This window comes from Eleutherodactylus coqui, chromosome 5, assembly GCF_035609145.1.
Source record: "Eleutherodactylus coqui strain aEleCoq1 chromosome 5, aEleCoq1.hap1, whole genome shotgun sequence".
Taxonomy (NCBI): Eukaryota; Metazoa; Chordata; class Amphibia; order Anura; family Eleutherodactylidae; genus Eleutherodactylus; species Eleutherodactylus coqui.
In genome coordinates this window covers 238,588,272-238,609,870 of record NC_089841.1, presented here as the reverse complement: position 1 = coordinate 238,609,870, position 21,599 = coordinate 238,588,272, and the positions used below count along the sequence as shown (strand labels likewise).

The following is a 21,599-nucleotide window of genomic DNA, read 5'->3' as shown; positions in this document are numbered from 1 at the left end:
TCTCTCCCCCCCCCCCCCCTCCGCTCCCACCTGCTCACTCCCGCAACTCACCACTCACCCCCGCCGGCAGCCGAATCAGATACTCGGCTAAGGCACTGCTCGCTCGAGTAGTTTGCCTCATCTCTAATCCTAGCATATGCTGACGCCGCACCTATAACCTTACATTGACCTTCTTTGCCTCTCGTAAAATAACTTGTATTTATTCTTCGCATGTCTCGCTTACTATTTGCTCCATTTTTGTTCATTAACTTCCAGAATAGTTTCAGAGACATAAAGTGGACCGATATTATATTCTGTTACAAACCATTACAATCTATACTCTAATATTAGACATCATTAACACCTCAACCAAAATGTACACTTTCGAGCCCACCCATATTGCCTAAATATTTTTAAACCTGCTATCGCCTCCTCTTAAACCAGTTGCCCCACTGCTGGGCATACGAGGGGCTTGCAAGCATCTTACTGTTATCCTTAGCCTGCCAGTATGGTATATCACAATGTTCCACTAAAAAGGATTCTAGGCGGATTTGCTTTCTCTTGTTTCCTGAGCCCTGCGTACTTGCATTGACCTAAGTAGATGTAGACCAGCTGGCCATGTCCATCACTCCAGCCAAGTCACAGAATTCCTGAGTATACTTAGATCCGGCAGGGCCTGTCGCACAAACACTCATTTGCAGTACTTGAGCAAACCGGGGCTTAAAATGAAAGAAGCTTGGAATTTCCCTCTGTTTCTCTGAAGACGCCAATTTTTTGGAAATTAATCATGAAAGATTTACCGCACATTCCACTTCTTTCTGTCTTCACTGTGGCTGCGTTTGGCTTGGCTGAGAGGCTCCCCAAAGGTTTGAGCAACTTCATCTTGTAGCTTGGTCACGGCTATGCATTTTAAGAGGGATGAGGGAGGGTTGGAAGTCTTAAATATCCAGCTAGGTTATTTGTTAGGTAGTGCTCTATTGTTGCCTTGTTACCGAGTTCATTGCTATTATGTGCCGTACCTGTCCATAGTCTGAGAAACTAACTTTGAGTTATATGTAGCTGCAATTAGATACAATTGTTGGTTACCCCGCTGTATAGCCTTGAAAGAAAGTGAATATTTACAAAGTGTGTATGTGTATATATCTATCCACTTATCCATATATATATATATCTAAATATATAGATATGTTTACCCACACTCATATAATTGACTACTGTAGTGGTCTATATTATTACTTCTTTCTCTCCCCATTCCCAAATAATTTCCCCATTGTCCTGTTCTTCATCTCTGGTATAGATACAGTTGTAGAGGAGCTCGGTGATGACCGAGCGATAAGTGTATGAGCCAACGATGACGTTTATGCCGCATAAAATGAATGACGAAGAAAAAGAGAATGATTCTCATTCGTCATTCGGTCGTTGGCTCACATTTAGACCGAACAGCTATTGTTCACTTGATTTTTTTTTATTATTATTATAATTGTTCTGTCTACAAGCACCTTTAACCCTTTGTTCATTGTGATGAATCTGGGTAGATAATGTATAACATATACACGCGGCTTTACAGTAACACTGCGTCACTATGCATCACTACTTGTATCGATGGTCTTAAGAGACATAGATGATAGGTTACATTTGTTTTTTCATACTTAATATTCTTTCTTTAGCATCGTATTAATATTTTGCAGTCATCTCTTTCTTGTACTATCCAACATAACTTACATTTGAAGTCATTTCTGATGGTTTAATGCCGCTGTGCAGTTTTGTAATAATTATATTGTTAAATCATGGTCATGGCAAAGAGGGAGGCTGGTGAGTAGCAAACTGAATGCCCTGGATGTAGGATCGCGCAGCTATGACTGTGCATTGAATACTATATATTTGAAGAAGAAAAAAAATGGCACAACCCTTTGATATGACACACCCTTCCTGTAGCATGCATCTGTACTTGAGCCCTTTGTCTGACGAGACCCAATATTCATATGTAGGCATGTATTTATTCGTTTGCGGTTTCAATTGTTTCACTGCCTAGTACATAATACCATCTGTATAAAAACACAATCTGGTTTTAGTAATATTCCTCATGCATAGTAATACTAAATGGTAATATGTATAGAAATTGGGAAAAACTCATTTCTATATGTCCATATACAGTATTTTCAAGTGCTTAGATTATTATTGAGCACACTAGAAACAAAGGCAGGGGTCCGCTTTCTTGTAGCAAAGAAAATCCAAAAGAAGCTTTTACTAGGATGTTCCTTATATAGACAGAAAGGTTGGGGTCCTAAGAATGGACTCCAGGCCTGTATAACCATTGCATCTTGTTTGGGTGCATTATCTATCTCATATCTATCTATCTAATATTTATCTATCTATCTCATATCTATCTATCTATCTATCTATCTCATATCTATCTATCTATCTATCTCATATCTATCTATCTATCTATCTATCTATCTATCTTATATCTATCTATCTATCTATCTCATATCTATCTATCTATCTCATATCTATCTATCTATCTATCTCATATCTATCTATCTAATATTTATCTATCTATCTCATATCTATCTATCTATCTATCTATCTCATATCTATCTATCTATCTATCTATCTCATATCTATCTAATATTTATCTATCTATCTCATATCTATCTATCTATCTATCTATCTATCTCATATCTATCTATCTCATATCTATCTATCTATCTATCTCATATCTATCTATCTATCTCATATCTATCTATCTATCTATCTATCTCATATCTATCTATCTATCTCATATCTATCTATCTATCTATCTATCTCATATCTATCTATCTATCTATCTATCTATCTATCTATCTATCTATCTATCTATCTATCTATCTCATATCTATCTGTGTGTGTGCAACATATTGCTTCTTCACCTAGATGGCATATAAAAATCTACATTGGGTGATCTGCATGTACTTTAGGCCCATTTAATGAGTCTAATCCAAGTGCTGACCCACAGCAGGCACCCGCATTCAAGCAACACGGATATTTCCTAAAGGATGGAACAAATCAATGCATATACTTCAAATCAAAGTTGATTGTGTTCTTAAAGGTGTTCAACGGGACTTACATGTTGATGACTTATCTGCAGAATAGGCCATTTATATCTGATCGGTATGGGTCCAAATCCTGGGACACCCAACAATCAGCAGAATGAAAGGGTTAAAATCCTGCCTATTATAGCTTCATTCACCTCATGAATTAAATACAACTTTTATATATGTCCTATAAATAAATCAAACATTGGACCCAGGGGTATAGTGAAAAGCTAATGATTACTCGTGGAAAAGTTCAGCTTGACCCCCAACCCTCACAGACAAAGCTTGTCTTTACAGCTGCTGGTTGCTGTTCTCTAATAGTCCTAAAAGATCAGGGGCACAATGTCAAGATATGTGTCCATCGGCCCTCCCCCAACAAACAATTCAAAGGCCTACAGGGAAATGCAATAACATTTTAAGTAAAAAAAAAACATCCAAGTTAAAAGAACCACTATAAAAAGCCAATATTACCCCCATACAGTGACCAAATAGCAGTAGATACCAGCTCTAAACAGACACTTTGCAGATACTACAAGCGATTACAATACCATTGTATCTAGTGATCATAGGTGGAAATTCCACTTACTCAAGTTGTTCACATTCCCTTTTCTTTTGCATCTGGTTCAGACTGCCATGATGACTTCTCCCATTCAAAACTTGTCTCTGTAGAATTTAAAATGGCAAACTTTTTGGCCCCTTGCTTTTCCAGGACCCTTTCTACTTTGTCCACACCTGTACAAAATCTCCCCATTCATAGTGCCCAAAATAGTCATTAGGGCAGTAACTGCCACTTTTAGTACCCTCCATACAATAAAAAAAAAAACCCTTAGTAATAATGTCCCATTATGCCTCTTTATGCTGTAAAATAAGAAAATGCTATACTTATCTCTCTTGCTTCCCCTGCTGATCTATTCTACCTCAGTTTTTCTTCTGTTCTGGGTTGTATGGTATACATGACAAGAAATGTGACCACTGGTCCAATCCCTGGCCTTGGACACTGAGGTCAGAGATAGGCCATAGTGGTCACGTGCTGTTCAGCATGTGATTGATCTACCCAAAAGAGGAAGGAATGAAGTGGAGCAGATCATCAAGTGGATTGAGAGAGGGAAGCGGAGCATTTTTTTTTATTTTTGTACTCTTGTATTGTCTTGGTGCCCACTGGGGGAATTAAATGGGTTTCTGGTGGGCCCATCCGAGCCTGCCCTCACCTCGCCAATCATTCGAATCCCTCCCTGACCAAGTCTTTTCCAATCTGGTACATCAGAACACTAGCTAGGAGGAGACAGAGACAGGCAAAATAATACATTGACAGGCTCTGTTATCAAACTTCTGCAGCTACAAGGAGGGTGTGAATGATCAGAGGGGTGAAGCACTAATAACACTTTCCTAGTGTAGTGAGTGGAGCCCAGTCACAACTGCAAAACCTGCCCCTCATATAGCTAGGAGACTGATTGGACTTTGTATATGAAAACTATTGCAGGCAAAAACAGCAGAGTCTTCCTGCTTCTAATTAGATTCCAAGTCTAATTTTTTTCAGTTCAGAAATAGTTTGATGGCAGTGCCAAAGAAGGTGATTATAGGATATGTATGGAATAAATTGGACTCACCTGGTGTGAGCAGCCCGTTAATAGACCGCCTCCCACACTGCTGATCCTTGTTCTCCTATAGCTACAATAATGGTCGTCCACTTCACCAGTGAATCCCTATCGATGTTCAAAGTGACCGGGAGAGCATCTAGAGAATACCTAAGGCCTCAACCACAGAGTCGAGGATATAAGAGGTTACAAAAAAATTCCACACTCTGTAGTGTTTATAAAGAGTATAAGCTAACTTCATTGAGGGGTTCATGATGACTAATGAACCTCCTTGAAAATCCAGGTTGGCCTTCGCAATAAATGCACATTCCATCCAGATTTCTTTTAAGAGAGTGGATGCTCTTCCCTTCTTTATTCCAAATATGTTAAGAAATAGACGTAGAATTTGTGAAAGTACGTATAAGGCCCAATGTCCCTGGGCAAATTTGAATTGCGGAATCTGCGCGTGGCACCTGATTGACAATTTAAGCTGCCCGTAGGGGGACATGGGTATCTGCAGTTAAATTAAAGCATGTGGATTTGTTTTGCGGACCTTCTGGTGTGGAAAGGAAATTGCAGCATGCTCCATTTTGTTGCGGTTCCCACACGGACAGCTTCCATTGCAGTCAATGGAAGCCATCCGATCCACAGCCTGTCTGCAATTCCGCGGGGAAAGCAGGAGATTAAAAAAAGATCTGTACCATGCATGTGCAGTGGTGCCTCGACTATATCTGCAGTGAAGACCTGGACAGGTAAGCACGGTCGTTGGCCGCAGCAGAGTCGGATTCCACTGTGGGCTCCCATATGCGGAATCTGAGCCGCCCGTGGACATGAGGCCTAAGAGAGTCATCTTCTGTTTGGAGACCTTATCACAAAAGGGACCCAATGAAGCATTTGAACACATCTAACTCTATTTTATGTCTTTTAAACAGCTTCTGGTTCTCCTGATCCTCCCCAGGCCCTTTTTACATGTATGTTATAATTTTTATCATTATTTTTATATTCTTTAACATTTTTATAACTTTTATCTGATATTAATTTTTAGCCGTTTCTTAAATATATGAAACACTTATATGTGTACATTTTATTCATATACTTCATTCCATTTTATACTTAATTAAAAGTGTTTTAACTGAATTTTTAATATTTGATATTTATGAGATTTCTAATGATTACATATATACATATTTTTAATACTGTCAAACTGTTAAGATTCCTTTCGGTTTAATTCCATTATTTTATCCTATTTTATTATTTTTATTACTAATTTATTTCACTTAGCATTATCTGACCTTAATCACCCTCTGCGACGTTACCCTGGTTCTAGTCTCTAAGGTTATATTCTTTATTGCTATACTTTAATGTTCACATTTTTATTATAAGTTCATTTTTTATGTTTTATTTCTCTAATCTAATCTATTTCTTATGCAACACATTCTTGGCAATTTTTCTTGTAAACAACTGACTTCTTGCTAAACATTATATTTAAAATTATCAGTAGGGCCAAGTATAACCAATTGCAATATCATTGTATGAACATACCACAGAACTTCAAAACCAGCAAACTTTATTAGACAATACACACAGAACTGTATCATAAAGGTTTATACTTCCGATCAGGTGACCATCTTCTTCTGACCACGTGTGTTCTTTGGTGCACACTCTCTCACATGTGCGCTCTCATGGTTTGTGCTTGATAATGGAGGCAGGCATGTTATAAAACCTCCGAAATGCGTTGCACTTCCCATACTGTACTTTACTCTCCTAATGTATTTGGAATAAAGAAGGGAAGAGCATCTACTCTCCCAAAAGAAGTCTGGATGGAAAGTGCATTTATTGTGAAGGCTAACCTGGATTTTTGAGGAGGTTCATTGGTCATATATATAGACATATAATAATTAGCACAGTGTTTCTGCAGCTCTACTCTTTTGGCTTCTGTCCCTAATCTTGCGTAATCCAGCCCAGTCCCTTTTGTGTCCCCCACATAGCAATAGTGCCCTCCTTTGTCTAGTCCACCATAATGATGCTCTATACAGCAATAAGTCCCCATTTTAGCCCAACACACTTTCATAGTAGGGTCATATTTGCCACTAGATACTGGAGGCAGGAGGGGCGGTCCTAGGAGCAGTCCGGGAGGTTTTATTTAATTTTTAATAAACATATCTACTGGTGGACCCTTTGCCTCCTGCCAGACTGGTGGTGAAAAGAGAGATGGGTCAGGCATACACAAATCAAAGGATGCCACTTTCAGAGGCAGGGATGCGGAAAGGAACTGCCAGGCACTTTCTCCTCCCTCCCCTGTCCTGAAAGAGTGAAAACTTCATTAATTGGTGGAGCAGAAGTCAATATGCTGCTCCACCAGAGATACATAACTTCTATCTCATGGGTTCCTCTGTAGTCTGCAGAGTAAGCTTGTGACTAAGTCCATAGAGGAAGCCTGGAAGGTGTAGGGGAAAGAGTATCAGCCTACCTGACATCAGCATTAATGGGGATAGCGCAGGTAGCAGCGATCCTACTTGGTTTTAGTGACTCAAGCATCAGTTGTTAGCGCTGTTGCTTTGCGGCACTGGAGTTCTAGGTTCAAAACTGATGACGGGCAACATCTGGATAGGATTTTTCTGTTCTCTTTGTGTTTATTCTTGCTGTTTTTCTCCTCCTCCTGAGCAGAACAGACAGGTGTGAGTTGTTAGCGCTGCTACGTTGCAGTGCTGGAGTTATAGGATCCAGTCACACAATGTGGTGAAGAATTGTAGAGTTATTAGGGCATTCCATATTAAGAAACAACTTTTCTTATTGATTTCAATAGCTTAAAATCTTGGTATTAGAAATCTCCTAGAACTGCTGCTTCAGAATAAAAAGCAGAGAAGCAAATCTAAAACTCCATATTTAACAGTTGTGCTTACATTTCTTCATGGCCATTAAAGCCGACCATATAGTATGTAGTGAGTTGTTTGATGCAACACTTGACCTCTGTTACAACTTTGTGTAAAGATTCAGATGATTTATGGCACTAGAAGAAAATATAGCGATTCGTCCTATTTTGCTATTAATTTAGTGCATACGTATTGAACTGTCTTCATTTACGGAAAGTGACTGTTCCCAGTAAGAGAAACCAAGTAATTTTGTAGATATGATACCTTTAGCAAAAAACACATGATGTTAGTGGAGGCTTTCAATCCTATGCAGGGTTCTGCTTCAGGCTTAAATAAAATAGATCTGAAGAGGCATGCGTATTTATACACACATACTTATGACAAGGCACAGACATGGATGTGATTAATTTGCACTTAAAAGAATACTACAACAGAAATACAAACATCTTTAAATAGTCACTGATAAAGATATGACGGTTTTATGGTCCCTGAATTAGTGTTAGGGGGTCACCAGGTCAGTGTTATTTGTGCTATAGATTTCTCATACTTACCCGTCACACATGAACCCTCTTGAGCAATTTAACTCTCTGTTAAAAGTGTAAAAAGTTGTTATAAATTTATATTCCCAAATTCTTCTATGGCTTTGTGATTTGAAACTACCTTTCAGTCTAATAACTTTCATATCTTCTATGTTGTGTCCGTGACTAGAAAAGTGCTCCACCACAGGTAGTTCTGTCTTTTTCTGTTTAATTGTGTAGGGATGAGACCTCATTCTTGCTTTATGTTTTTGTCCTATTTCTCCAACATAACGAGCCCAACAGGACATTTCCTGCACAGGATCAGGTACGCAACATTGGATGTGGAACATGTGAATGTCCCCAGGATCTTGTAGTCCTGCTGTGTTGGGGATTTGTATCCTGTCCACGGTCCGTACATGTAAGCAGGTCTTGCAGCTCCTTGCCTTGCAGGGATAAGTTCCTTTTTTGTGTGTCAAAGGGCAATGCACTCCTGATTGTAAAGTTCCTCAAATTTGGAGGATGCCTGTAACACAAAAGGGGGGTCCGGGAATATGGTTTTCAGACGGTCATCCTTGTGTAGGGTATGATGGAGTTTCTTTGCAGTTTTTCTTAGTACCTCTAGCTGTGAATTGTAGGTCACTATTAGAGGCAAAAAGTTGTTTCCTTCCTTCTCTGTGTATTGGAGTAGCTGATTTCTGGGTATTCTGGGACTCTGGTGATTTGGGCACCATTTGAGGTGGGATGGTAGCCCGGATTTAAAAATGTCCTTTTAAGATGGTTCCTCTCTGTCTGTTGGGTTGGAGCAGATCTGGTTGTATCTGATAGTCTGGCTGTAAACAATCGTCTTTTTGATGTGTTTAGGATGGGAATTGTCCTATTTGAGGTATGTGAGATGATCATTCAGTTTCCGGTACAGGGATGCATGTATTGAGTTGTTTGAAATTTTGATGGTGGTGTCCAAAAAGCTGATTTTGGTATATAAGTAGCTTGATGTTAGGTTTATGGTGGGGTGGGATGCATTGAATCTCTTATAGAATTTTATTTGTTTTTGATGGTGTTGGTCCAGTTGATGTCAGCAATGTAGCAGTAGTAGGTCAATGGTTTGCTGGAGCAGAAGGCCAGAAAGTCACTCTCCAGATTTGCCATGAAAAGGTTGGCATATTGTGGTGCCATTTTACTGCCCATGGCGGTTCCGGTGAGTTGCAGGAATATCTCTTTGCCAAAGGAGAAATAGTTGTGTATGAGGATGAATTTCATGAGTTATAACATGGATTCAGAGGCAACCCCATTGGCTTAAGGTCAGTCCATCTTTGTGTGGGATGTTGGAATATGTGTGGGAGTGTACACCAAGCATCCACCCCCCTCATTATCAGGAGGCAGTGTGAGTGGGTGTTTCATCGGTGTCCTGCACAGGTGTTATTGGCTCCTCCATTTGGTAGTCAGCTACCTGCATGGGGAGAGGAGGATGCATCTATATGCACTTCTCAGTCAGTAAGTAACGGCCATTTTCTGTGATTGGATGTTGGAATATAAGGATTCCACGTTCAGGGTGGCCAGGATGGTGCCATCGGGGAGGGAATCTATGGTTGATAGTTTGTTCAGTAGGTCCATGGTGTCTTGCAAGTAGCTGGTTATGTTTCCCACCAGTGGTTTAAGTATACCTTCTACCCAACCTGAGATTCCTTCAGTGAGGGTTCCCACACCTATGATAATTGGCCTCTCTGGGTTACCAGCGTTGTGTACTTTTGGAAGCATGTAGAATGTTCCAACCCTGGTGTTCTCCAGCATCAAGTCCAAAAGTTTCCATTTACAGAATAACATAATGTTATACTAGTATAACATGGGATTCTTGAGCTCATCTCTTTACCTACTCGCTCTTAAGAAATGTGATTGTTAGTGTTGCAATAAAACAGCATTGTGTGCATAGCCTAAGGATCTACTCATACTGGCATCACTATAGGTCTATTCTGACATTTTTAACAGAGAAACATAAGGAAACATTTCCCTATGATTTTCAATGGATCTTTTCTAATTGGAAATACTATCAGTTGGCATCAGTTGTTTGTGTTGTCTTGTGTAATCCTAACAGTAACACAGAGAGCCCTGATGGGTCCCATTCAAGTCAATGATATCCATTGGAATCCATTAAGCTTCCATTTCAACCAGCTAAAAATAAATCTATCAGAAACTGAAGCCTTGGTGCAGATATGAGCAGAACCTAAAATATTGTTTCCTATTAAATTCTGCACATATCTTTCTTTTAACTTATATATGTATATAAGGAGATTCCAAAGCCAGGGCCACTTGGTAGATCTTCTGAACGAAAAGAGATATAGGTTGGAAACTTTGTAGAACACCTAGATGGGTCAGGGGAAAACTTTTTGGCACTATAGTGGTACCTGTTGGCAATCTTGGTGGCAACCATACTGGATACAGTCCAAGAAACTTCAACAGAAAGGGGTCATGGGACACATGATTTAAGGATAGAATTTCATCAGAAATTGATAGGTGCGGTCATATTTTCAAAACAGTATCTACAAATATTTTTGAGTTATGGATGATGTTATGTTAAGTATTAATTATTTTATGTTGAATTATGGGGTATGGAAAACACTAATCACATGCCCTTTCATGTACCAGAAGATACTGTTAACAATCCAAGACAGAATTGAGATAATCCTGATGGTCAGAAGTTCATGTGAGGTTGCAGAGGCTTTCAATCAAAAACACCCAGAAAGATAGTTAGTCAGTACATAAAATATAAGGAAACTGATTCAGAAGTTCAGGGAGACTGGAAGTGTCCAGGACAAAGTGAGAACTGGTGGTTGGAGCAGTGTCTCCAATCCTCAGATGTAAACAGCTGTGCTAGCTGTTTTCATGAAGAGTCCACATAAAAGCACCAGAAGACTAGTATTGGGGCATAGTGTGTGTCATGTTCTCTTGTTCTCAGTTAGTCCTGAACATTTCCAGTTTCCCTGACTTCTGAATAAGTTTCCTGATAGTTTGTACAGTCACTGTCTATCTTACTGGGTGTTCTTGAATGAAAGCCTTGGCCACATGAACTTTTGTTACTGACCATCAAAATGATCTCACTTCTGTCCTGTATTGTTAATGGCATCTTCTGGTACCTGAGAAGACATGTGATCAGTATTTTCCATACCGCATAATGCAACATAACAACATTATTAATACTGAATGTAATGTCATCCACAACTCTAAAATGGTTAGAGGTATTGAAAATATGATTGCACCTGTGAATTTCTGATGAAATTCTATCCTTAAATCATGTATCCCATGGCCCTCTTTTTTTATTGAAGTTTCTTGGGCTGAATTCAAGATGGCTTCCACCAAAATAGCTGACAGGCACTGCCATAGTGCCAAAAAGTTCTCCCCCACACATCTAAAAGTGTTCTACAAAGTTTCCTACTACTATCTTGTTTCATTCAGAAGATATTCTTGGTGGCCCTGGCATTTGAATCACCTTGCATTATTCACATATTGTTAATAGCCAAGTTCTTATATGATGCTGTTGTACTATACTAGTGCCGAATGCTATTCTAAGCTGCCACTTTGTAGACTAAAATGTATTAGATCATTGGCACTGCTGCTTTTATAGTCTCTGTAAAATGCTTTGATGAAAATTCATTGTTACTAAATTCAAGATTGTCATCTTTTATTTTGGGAAATTTGAGCATAAAATTAGGAATAGAAACATTACAGTGTCCTACAGAGAGGCGGGAATGGCACTGCCTGATTTTAAATTATATTATATAGCAGGTCAAATGCGATATTTAAAACATTGGATCGGATGGACCCTTACTAAATGCTGAACACCACCTGATGTACTGCTGCTCTTCTACTTTGTGGTGGATGGTTCTGGAAAATCACAGAATATATTCTAATTATTTATTACCAATTCATAAATTAGCCATTTGAATATAGGATCTAGTCAAGGGAGTGATATGGTATAGGGACCTCCCTTCTGAGACTCCTTTATGGGATAACAGAGGACTCTCACATCTTTATAAACTTCCTGATTCTAAATATTGGATAGAGCATGAAATAAGATCGCTATCACATCTATTGGTTAATGGGATTTTTATATCTTTTGAGCAACTACAGACACATGACATACCCCGATTGAGCTTTTATAGGTTTCTTCAGCTGCATCATGCAGTATGTGCCCAGTATCCTCAGCCTTGTCCAACCACATCGGCCTATCCTTTGATTGGGATACTATGTATGCAAGGGCCTAAGGCCGCCTGCAGACGGGCGGAAATCCCGCAGCGGGATTTCCGCCACTGAAAGTCTGCATAGGAGTGCATTACAATACGCACTCCTATGCAGACGGACGCGTTTTGGCCGCGCGAAATCTCGCGCGGCAAACAAACCGCGGCATGTCCTATTTTTGTGCGGGTCTCGCACTCACCCGGCCGCCGGCTCCGGTCTGCGCATGCGCCGGCTGCGCGGCAGCCGGCACATGAAAGAGCCGTGGCCGCCAGGCGCGGGTGAGTACGCGCTCGTCCCTGCAGGCTCTCGGGTCGGGTCCCGCGGCAAGAATTCTCGCCGCTGGATCCGACCCGCTCGTCTGCAGGCAGCCTAAAGGGTTAATTTCCTTTTTATATACTCATCTGAAAATTTTCACATTGAAAGTCACATCTCATTTTCCATTTTGAATAAGATCGAGGGGAGAGGGAAGAGGAAAAAAGGAAGGGGAAGAGGTTATACAGAATGCACTAGATGTCTCCCTCATCATAAGGGAGACTATACAGTTAGTAATATAGGCGGGAAAACCATAACATTGTATCATAGTAGTGCTAATAATGATACATAGGAGATAAAAATAATTGAACCAGTACTTCCAGGGTGCATTGAATGAGGAAATTATGTTCCTTCTCAGAGTAAATAGCTTTTCATAAGAACAGTGTTCTGATACCACATCAATCACATTCTGTTTCGCATGGATGTCAGGAGACCTCCAATGTTTTACTATTTGGAATTTCACTGATAGTAGAATATGAGATATGATTTTCCTTTAAACATCCATAATATCAGCAGTTGTGGGTTAGGAGTGAGTTGCAACCTCGTAATCTTTTGTATCAACGAAAACACTGCTAACTAGAGATGAGCGAACGCGTTCGTCCGAGCTTGATATTCGTGCGAATATTAGGGTGTTCGGGATGTTCGTTATTCGTGACGAACACCATGCGGTGTTCTGGTTACTTTCACTTCCTTCCCTGAGACGTTAGCGCGCTTTTCTGGCCAATTGAAAGACAGGGAAGGCATTACAACTTCCCCCTGCAACGTTTAAGCCCTATACCACCCCCCTGCTGTGAGTGGCTGGCGAGATCAGGTGTTCGCCTAATATAAAAGTCGGCCCCTCCCGCGGCTCGCCTCAGATGCGGTGTGAGTTAGATGAGGGACAGTGCTGTTTATACCGGAGCTGCTGTAGGGAAAGAATTGGTAGTTAGTGTAGGCTTCAAGACCCCCCAAAGGTCCTTATTAGGGCCACTGATAGCTGTGTGTTGGCTGCTGTTAGCAGTGGCATTTTTTTTTTTTCTCAAAATCGCCTCTGCAGACCGTTGCACCCGGCATTAGGGACAGAAGTGCTGCATAGGCAGGGAGAGTGTTAGGAGTGAGTGTAGCCTTCAAGAACCTCAACGGTCCTTTCTAGGGCCATATTTATCCGTGTGCAGTACTGTCCAGGCTGCTGTTAGCTGTGCTGCATTTTTTTTGGGCTTCTCAAAATCGCCTCTGCAGAGCATTCCACCCTCCATTGATACTGCAGGGAAAGAATTGTATAGGCAGGGCCACAACACAGTTATTATTCATAGAATATACGCAGTGCTGCCTGTTGGTGGGAAAAAACTGAAAACAAATCTATTTGTCCAGCCTCTGTCCGTCCTTACGGGCGGTGGAGACGTGTGAGCTGCGTGAAAAACATTGCTAAATCATACGCACCCAGCTACGCTTTACTGCTGGCTTCGCCATTTGCTTTCCTTAATTGGGAAAAAAAATACCTGCTCTGCCAGAGTTATAATAACTCTGCTACCCTCACGTTCTGTGACACATAAGCAGGGACACAGCACAGTTATTAAACTTCTCAGGTTCATTGAATATACGCAGTGCTGCCTGTTGGTGGGAAAAAACTGAAAACAAATCTATTTGTCCAGCCTCTGTCCGTCCTTACGCCTGTGGAGACGTGTGAGCTGCGTGAAAAACATTGCTAAATCATACGCACCCAGCTACGCTTTACTGCTGGCTTCGCCATTTGCTTTCCTTAATTGGGAAAAAAAATACCTGCTCTGCCAGAGTTATAATAACTCTGCTACCCTCACGTTCTGTGACACATAAGCAGGGACACAGCACAGTTATTAAACTTCTCATGTTCATTGAATATACGCAGTGCTGCCTGTTGGTGGGAAAAAACTGAAAACAAATCTATTTGTCCAGCCTCTGTCCGTCCTTACGCCTGTGGAGACGTGTGAGCTGCGTGAAAAACATTGCTAAATCATACGCACCCAGCTACGCTTTACTGCTGGCTTCGCCATTTGCTTTCCTTAATTGGGAAAAAAAATACCTGCTCTGCCAGAGTTATAATAACTCTGCTACCCTCACGTTCTGTGACACATAAGCAGGGACACAGCACAGTTATTAAACTTAGATAATTCATTCACTAGAGGCAGTGGGGCCTGTTGGTGGGAAAAAACTGAAAACAAATCTATTTGTCCAGCCTCTGTCCGTCCTTACGCCTGTGGAGACGTGTGAGCTGCGTGAAAAACATTGCTAAATCATACGCACCCAGCTACGCTTTACTGCTGGCTTCGCCATTTGCTTTCCTTAATTGGGAAAAAAAATACCTGCTCTGCCAGAGTTATAATAACTCTGCTACCCTCACGTTCTGTGACACATAAGCAGGGACACAGCACAGTTATTAAACTTCTCAGGTTCATTGAATATACGCAGTGCTGCCTGTTGGTGGGAAAAAACTGAAAACAAATCTATTTGTCCAGCCTCTGTCCGTCCTTACGCCTGTGGAGACGTGTGAGCTGCGTGAAAAACATTGCTAAATCATACGCACCCAGCTACGCTTTACTGCTGGCTTCGCCATTTGCTTTCCTTAATTGGGAAAAAAAATACCTGCTCTCCAAGAGTTATAATAACTCTGCTACCCTCACGTTCTGTGACACATAAGCAGGGACACAGCACAGTTATTAAACTTAGATAATTCATTCACTAGAGGCAGTGGGGCCTTTCGTTTTCCAAAAAGGGCAAAAATTATATTTGGCCTGCAGTCTTGCGCCAATTTATTTCCTGCCTGTGAAATCAAATCACTGGTAATACAGCATGCTGAGGGGTAGGGGTAGGCCTAGAGGACGTGGACGCGGCCGAGGACGCGGAGGGCCAAGTCAGGGTGTGGGCACAGCCCGAGCTCCTGATCCCGGTGTGTCGCAGCCGACTGCTGCGCGATTAGGAGAGAGGCACGTTTCTGGCGTCCCCACATTCATCGCCCAATTAATGGGTCCACGCGGGAGACGGTTATTAGAAAATGAGCAGTGTGAGCAGGTCCTGTCCTGGATGGCAGAAAGTGCTTCGAGCAACCTATCGTCTACCCGCAGTTCTGCGCCGTCCACTGCTGCCAATCCGAATCCTCTGTCTGCTGCTCCTCCTTCCTCCCAGCCTCCTCACTCCACTACAATAACACCTGCTCAGGAGCGGGAACACTCCCAGGAACTGTTCTCGGGCCCCTGCTTAGATTGGGCAGCAGCGGTTCCTCTCCCACCAGAGGAGTTTATAGTCACTGATGCCCAACCATTCGAAAGTTCCCGGGGTCCGGGGGAAGAGGCTGGGGACTTCCGCCAACTGTCTCAACAACTTTCTGTGGGTGAGGAGGACGATGACGATCAGACACAGTTGTCTTGCAGTGAGGTAGTAGTAAGGGCAGTAAGTCCCAGGGAGCAGCGCACAGAGGATTCGGAGGAAGAGCAGCAGGACGATGAGGTGACTGACCCCACCTGGTGTGCAACGCTTACTCAGGAGGACAGGTCTTCAGAGGGGGAGTCAAGGGCATCAGCAGGGCAGGTTGCAAGAGGCAGTGCAGTGGCCAGGGGTAGAGGCAGGGCCAGACCGAATAATCCACCAAGTGTTTCCCAAAGCGCCCCCTCGCGCCATGCCACCCTGCGGAGGCCGAGGTGCTCTAAGGTCTGGCAGTTTTTCACAGAGACGCCTGACGACCGACGAACAGTGGTGTGCAACCTTTGTCGCGCAAAGCTCAGCCGGGGAGCCAACACCAACAGCCTCACCACCACCACCATGCGCAGACATATGATGGCCAAGCACCCCGCAAGGTGGGACAAAGGCCGTTCACCGCCTCCGGTTTGCACCCCTGCCTCTCCCCCTGTGCCCCAACCTGCCACTGAGATGCAACCCCCCTCTCAGGACACAGGCACTACCGCCTCATGGCCTGCACCCACACCCTCATCTCCACTGTCCTCGGCCCCATCCAGCAGTGTAGTTCAGCGCACCGTTCAGCCGTCGCTTGCGCAAGTGTTCGAGCGCAAGCGCAAGTACGCCGCCACGCACCCGCACGCTCAAACGTTAACCGTCCGCATCGCAAAATTCATCAGCCTTGAGATGCTGCCGTATAGGGTTGTGGAAACGGAGTCCTTCAAAAGTATCATGGAGGCGGCGGCCCCGCGCTACTCAGTTCCCAGTCGCCACTACTTTTCCCGATGTGCCGTCCCAGCCCTGCACGACCACGTCTCCCGCAACATTGTGCGCGCCCTCACCAACGCGGTTACTGCCACGGTCCACTTAACTACGGACACGTGGACAAGCACAGGCGGGCAGGGCCACTACATCTCCCTGACGGCACATTGGGTGAATTTAGTGGAGGCTGGGACAGAGTCAGAGCCTGGGACCGCTCACGTCCTACCCACCCCCAGAATTGCGGGCCCCAGCTCGGTGCTGGTATCTGCGGAGGTGTATGCTTCCTCCACTAAAGCACCCTCCTCCTCCTCCTCCTCCTCTGTCTCACAATCAAGATGTGTTAGCAGCAGCATGTCGCCAGCAGTCGGTGTCGCGCGGTGTGGCAGCACAGCGGTGGGCAAGCGTCAGCAGGCCGTGCTGAAACTACTCAGCTTAGGCGATAAGAGGCACACGGCCCACGAACTGCTGCAGGGTCTGACAGAGCAGACCGACCGCTGGCTTGCGCCGCTGAGCCTCCAACCGGGCATGGTCGTGTGTGACAACGGCCGTAACCTGGTGGCGGCTCTGCAGCTCGGCAGCCTCACGCACGTGCCATGCCTGGCCCACGTCTTTAATTTGGTGGTTCAGCGGTTTCTGAAAAGCTACCCACGCTTGTCAGACCTGCTCATAAAGGCGCGCCGGCTATGCGCACATTTCCGCAAGTCCCACACGGACGCTGCCACCCTGCGCACCCTGCAACATCACTTTAAGCTGCCAGTGCACCGACTGCTGTGCGACGTGCCCACACGGTGGAACTCTACGCTCCACATGTTGGCCAGGCTCTATGAACAGCGTAGAGCTATAGTCGAATACCAACTCCAACATGGGCGGCGCAGTGGGAGTCAGCCTCCTCAATTCCTTTCAGAAGAGTGGGCCTGGTTGGCAGACATCTGCCATGTCCTTGGTAATTTTGAGGAGTCTACCCAGGTGGTGAGCGGCGATGCTACAATCATTAGCGTCACCATTCCTCTGCTATGCATCTTGAGAAATTCCCTGCAAACCATAAAGGCAGCTGCTTTGCGCTCGGAAACGGGGGCGGGGGAAGACAGTATGCCGCTGGATAGTCAGGGCACCCTCCTGTCTATTTATCAGCGCGTACAGGAGGAGGAGGAGGAGGAGCATGAGGAGGATGAGGAGGAGGGGGAAGAGACAGCTTGGGCCGCTGCTGACGGTACACCGGCTGATTGCCTGTCATCCTTTCAGCGTGTATGGCCTGAGGAGGAGGAGGAGGAGGAGGAGGATCCTGAAAGTGATCTTCCTAGTGAAGACAGCCATGTGTTGCGTACAGGTACCCTGGCACACATGGCTGACTTCATGTTAGGATGCCTTTCTCGTGACCCTCGCGTTGCACGCATTCTGGCCACTACGGATTACTGGGTGTACACACTGCTCGATCCACGGTATAAGGAGAACCTGCCCACTCTGATTCCCGAAGAGGAAAGGGGTTCGAGAGTGTTGCTATACCACAGGACCCTTGCGGACAAGCTGATGGTAAAATTCCCAGCCGACAGCGCTAGTGGCAGAAGGCGCAGTTCCGAGGGCCATGTTGCAGGGGATGTGCGTAGATCGAGCAGCATGTACATCCCAGGCAGTGCAACAGTCTTTAAGGGCCTGGCCAGCTTTATGGCTCCCCACCAAGACTGTGTCACCGCTCCCCAGTCACGGCTGAGTCGGCGGGAGCACTGCAAAAGGATGGTGAGGGAGTACGTAGCGGATCGCACGACCATCCTTGGTGACGCCTCTGCCCCCTACAACTACTGGGTGTCGAAGCTGGACACGTGGCCTGAACTAGCCCTGTATGCCCTTGAGGTGCTTGCTTGTCCTGCGGCTAGCGTGTTGTCGGAGAGGGTGTTTAGTGCGGCTGGGGGAATCATCACAGATAAGCGTAGCCGCCTGTCAACCGACAGTGCCGACAGGCTAACACTCATCAAGATGAACAAAGGCTGGATTTCCCCAGACTTCTGTTCTCCACCAGCGGACAGCAGCGATACGTAAGCAATACGTAGGCTGCACCCGCGGATGGAAGCTACGTTCTCTCTCACCATCCAAAACGGGGACATTTCTGCTTCATCAATCTGTGTCTAATATTCCTCCTCCTCCTCCTCCTGCTCCTCCTCCTGAAACCTCACGTAATCACGCTGAACGGGCAATTTTTCTTAGGGCCACAAGGCTCACTCAAATAATTTTTCTGAACAATTTTTATAAGTTTCAATGCGCTTAAAAGCATTGGAACTTTAACTTGAACCAATTTTTCGTTACACTGGGCTGCCTCCAGGCCTAGTTACCACTTAAGCCACATTAACCAAAGCGATTAATGGGTTTCACCTGCCCTCTTGGCTGGCCATGGCCAATTTTTGGGATGTACATTAGTACTGTTGATACAGCAATTTTTGTGGGCCCTCGCCTACAGTGTAATCAAATTAATTTTTAGCCCACCTGCATTACAGCTGACGTTACCTCAGCTGTGTTGGGCAATGCAATGGGATATTTTTGTGTACCGCCGGTGGCTTCCTGGCACCCACCCAGGCAGTGGGTCCACAGGGAGTTAAACCTACATGTGTCCACTTGTAAAGAACCCCAGTCTGACTGGGGCATGCAGTGTGGGCCGAAGCCCACCTGCATTACGCACGACATTACTACCTCAGCTGTGTTGGGCAATGCAATGGGATATTTTTGTGTACCGCCGGTGGGTTCCAGGGAGCCACCCATGCTGTAGGTGCACACTGAGTTTTTAATACTTCTGTACACTTCTAAAGAACCCGTCTGACTGGGGCATGCAGTGTGGGCCGAAGCCCACCTGTATTACGCACGACATTACTACCTCAGCTGTGTTGGGCAATGCAATGGGATATTTCTATGTACCGCCGGTGGCTTCCTGGCACCCACCCAGGCAGTGGGTCCACAGGGAGTTAAACCTACATGTGTCCACTTGTAAAGAACCCCAGTCTGACTGGGGCATGCAGTGTGGGCCGAAACCCACCTGCATTAACCCTTTCCAGTCCACTGTGTGACCTGTGAAGACATTAGGGTTTAAGGCTGTACAGCTCCGTTGTTGGTAGACGTCTGTCGGGGTTCTCTTACTGTATATTGCCAGCCTCTCTGCTGTCGGAGCCTATCCTACGTGTCAGCTCATGCAGTACTGGCTTTAGCCAGCATATAGCGCCGTTGTATAACAGCAGAAAAAGAGTAAGCCCCCTAGGAAAACCATATACAAATTGGATTGGAAAGGGTTAAGCACAACATTACTACCTCAGCTGTGTTGGGCAATGCAATGGGATATTTCTATGTACCGCCGGTGGCTTCCTGGCACCCACCCATGCTGTAGGTGCACACGGAGTTTTTACTACATCTGTACACTTATAAAGAACCCCAGTCAGACTGGGGCATGCAGTGTGGGCCGAAGCCCACCTGCATTAAGCACGACATTACTACCTCAGCTGTGTTGGGCAATGCAATGGGATATTTCTGTGTACCGCCGGTGGGTTCCAGGGAGCCACCCATGCTGTGGGTCGACAGGGACTTCACAATAGGGAGTTGTACCTGCCTGTGTCTATGAATTAAAAAGCCCGGTCTGACTGGGGCATGCAGACACCTTGACAGAATGAATAGTGTGTGGCACATAGGTTCCCCATTGCTATGCCCACGTGTGCAGCTCCTGATGGCGGTGGCACAGGATTCTATTTCTCATTGCTTCTGTACAGCATTGTGGGCTATCGCTCCGCCACTTTTAAAGAGGGTCGCTGCCTAGCCGTGCCAACCTCTGCAGTGTGTGCCTGCGGTCCCTCGTCATGGCAGACGCAATTCTAAATAGACATGAGCGTGGTGTGGCATGAGGGCAGCTGAAGGCTGCGCAGGGACACTTTGGTGTGCGCTGTGGGGGGGAGGGGGGGCGGTTGGGCAGCATGTAACCCAGGAGAAGTGTCAGTGGAGTGTCATGCAGGCAGTGATTGTGCTTTGTTGGAGGTAGTGTGGTGCTTAGCAAAGGTATGCCATGCTAATGAGGGCTTTTCAGAAGTAAAAGTTGTTGGGAGGGGGGGGGCCCACTCTTGCCGGTATTGTGGCTTAATAGTGGGACCTGGGAACTTGAGATGCAGCCCAACATGTAGCCCCTCGCCTGCCCTATCCGTCACTGTGTCATTCCCATCACTTTCCTGAATTGCCCAGATTTTCACACATGAAAACCTTAGCGAGCATCGGCGAAATACAAAAATGTTCTGGTCGCCCATTGACTTCAATGGGGTTCGTTGTTCGAAACGAACCCTCGAGCATCACGGGAAGTTCGTTACGAATAACGAACACCCGAACATTTTGGTGTTCGCTCATCTCTACTGCTAACCATAAGGGACGTATGTTCAAGGGTCCCCAGAAAACATGGATGATAGAGCTAAAGTCTCCTTAAGCTCTCTGGCACAAATTGGAGGTTTCCAGAAAAAATCTAGCCAATCTTATAGGGAAATAGTACTAGTGGGTAGTGTATTTACAATAAACTAGCACAAGAAGACCCACTATGAGCCCAGGAGATAGTTTTACTCCATAGTAATAAAGTGAATGCATTATTAAAATCCCAATCCCAATTGAGTTGTACTTTTTTATAGGTTATATTTCCCTCCTTTAAATATTTCATAGAAATATCCTGTACTGAGAGGGATTCAACGAGCAGTTATATAGATATAGGGGGAGGAAGTGTTCTAGAGGGCTATGGACTGCTATGTAGTTCTTAATCTGAAGATACTTAAAAGGATCTTGAGTTGAAGAAGCAATAACCATGAGCTAGTTCAAAATGTTCAAGTGTTTCCAAATTGTTTCCAGTAAATAAATCTAAGAAAAGGGACA

The 21,599-nt window shown here is 44.5% G+C and overlaps 1 protein-coding gene across 1 annotated transcript in view; it reads left to right on the top strand.

Moving 5' to 3' along the window:
* Positions 1 to 605: 605 nt before the first annotated feature.
* Positions 606 to 21,599, top strand: part of MUSK (muscle associated receptor tyrosine kinase) — a 136,310-nt gene continuing 115,316 nt past the window's right edge. The window contains exon 1 of the mRNA XM_066604382.1: positions 606 to 845. Coding sequence (XP_066460479.1) covers positions 767 to 845 — 79 coding nt within the window. The 5' untranslated portion in view covers positions 606 to 766. The remainder of the gene's footprint in view (positions 846 to 21,599) is intronic.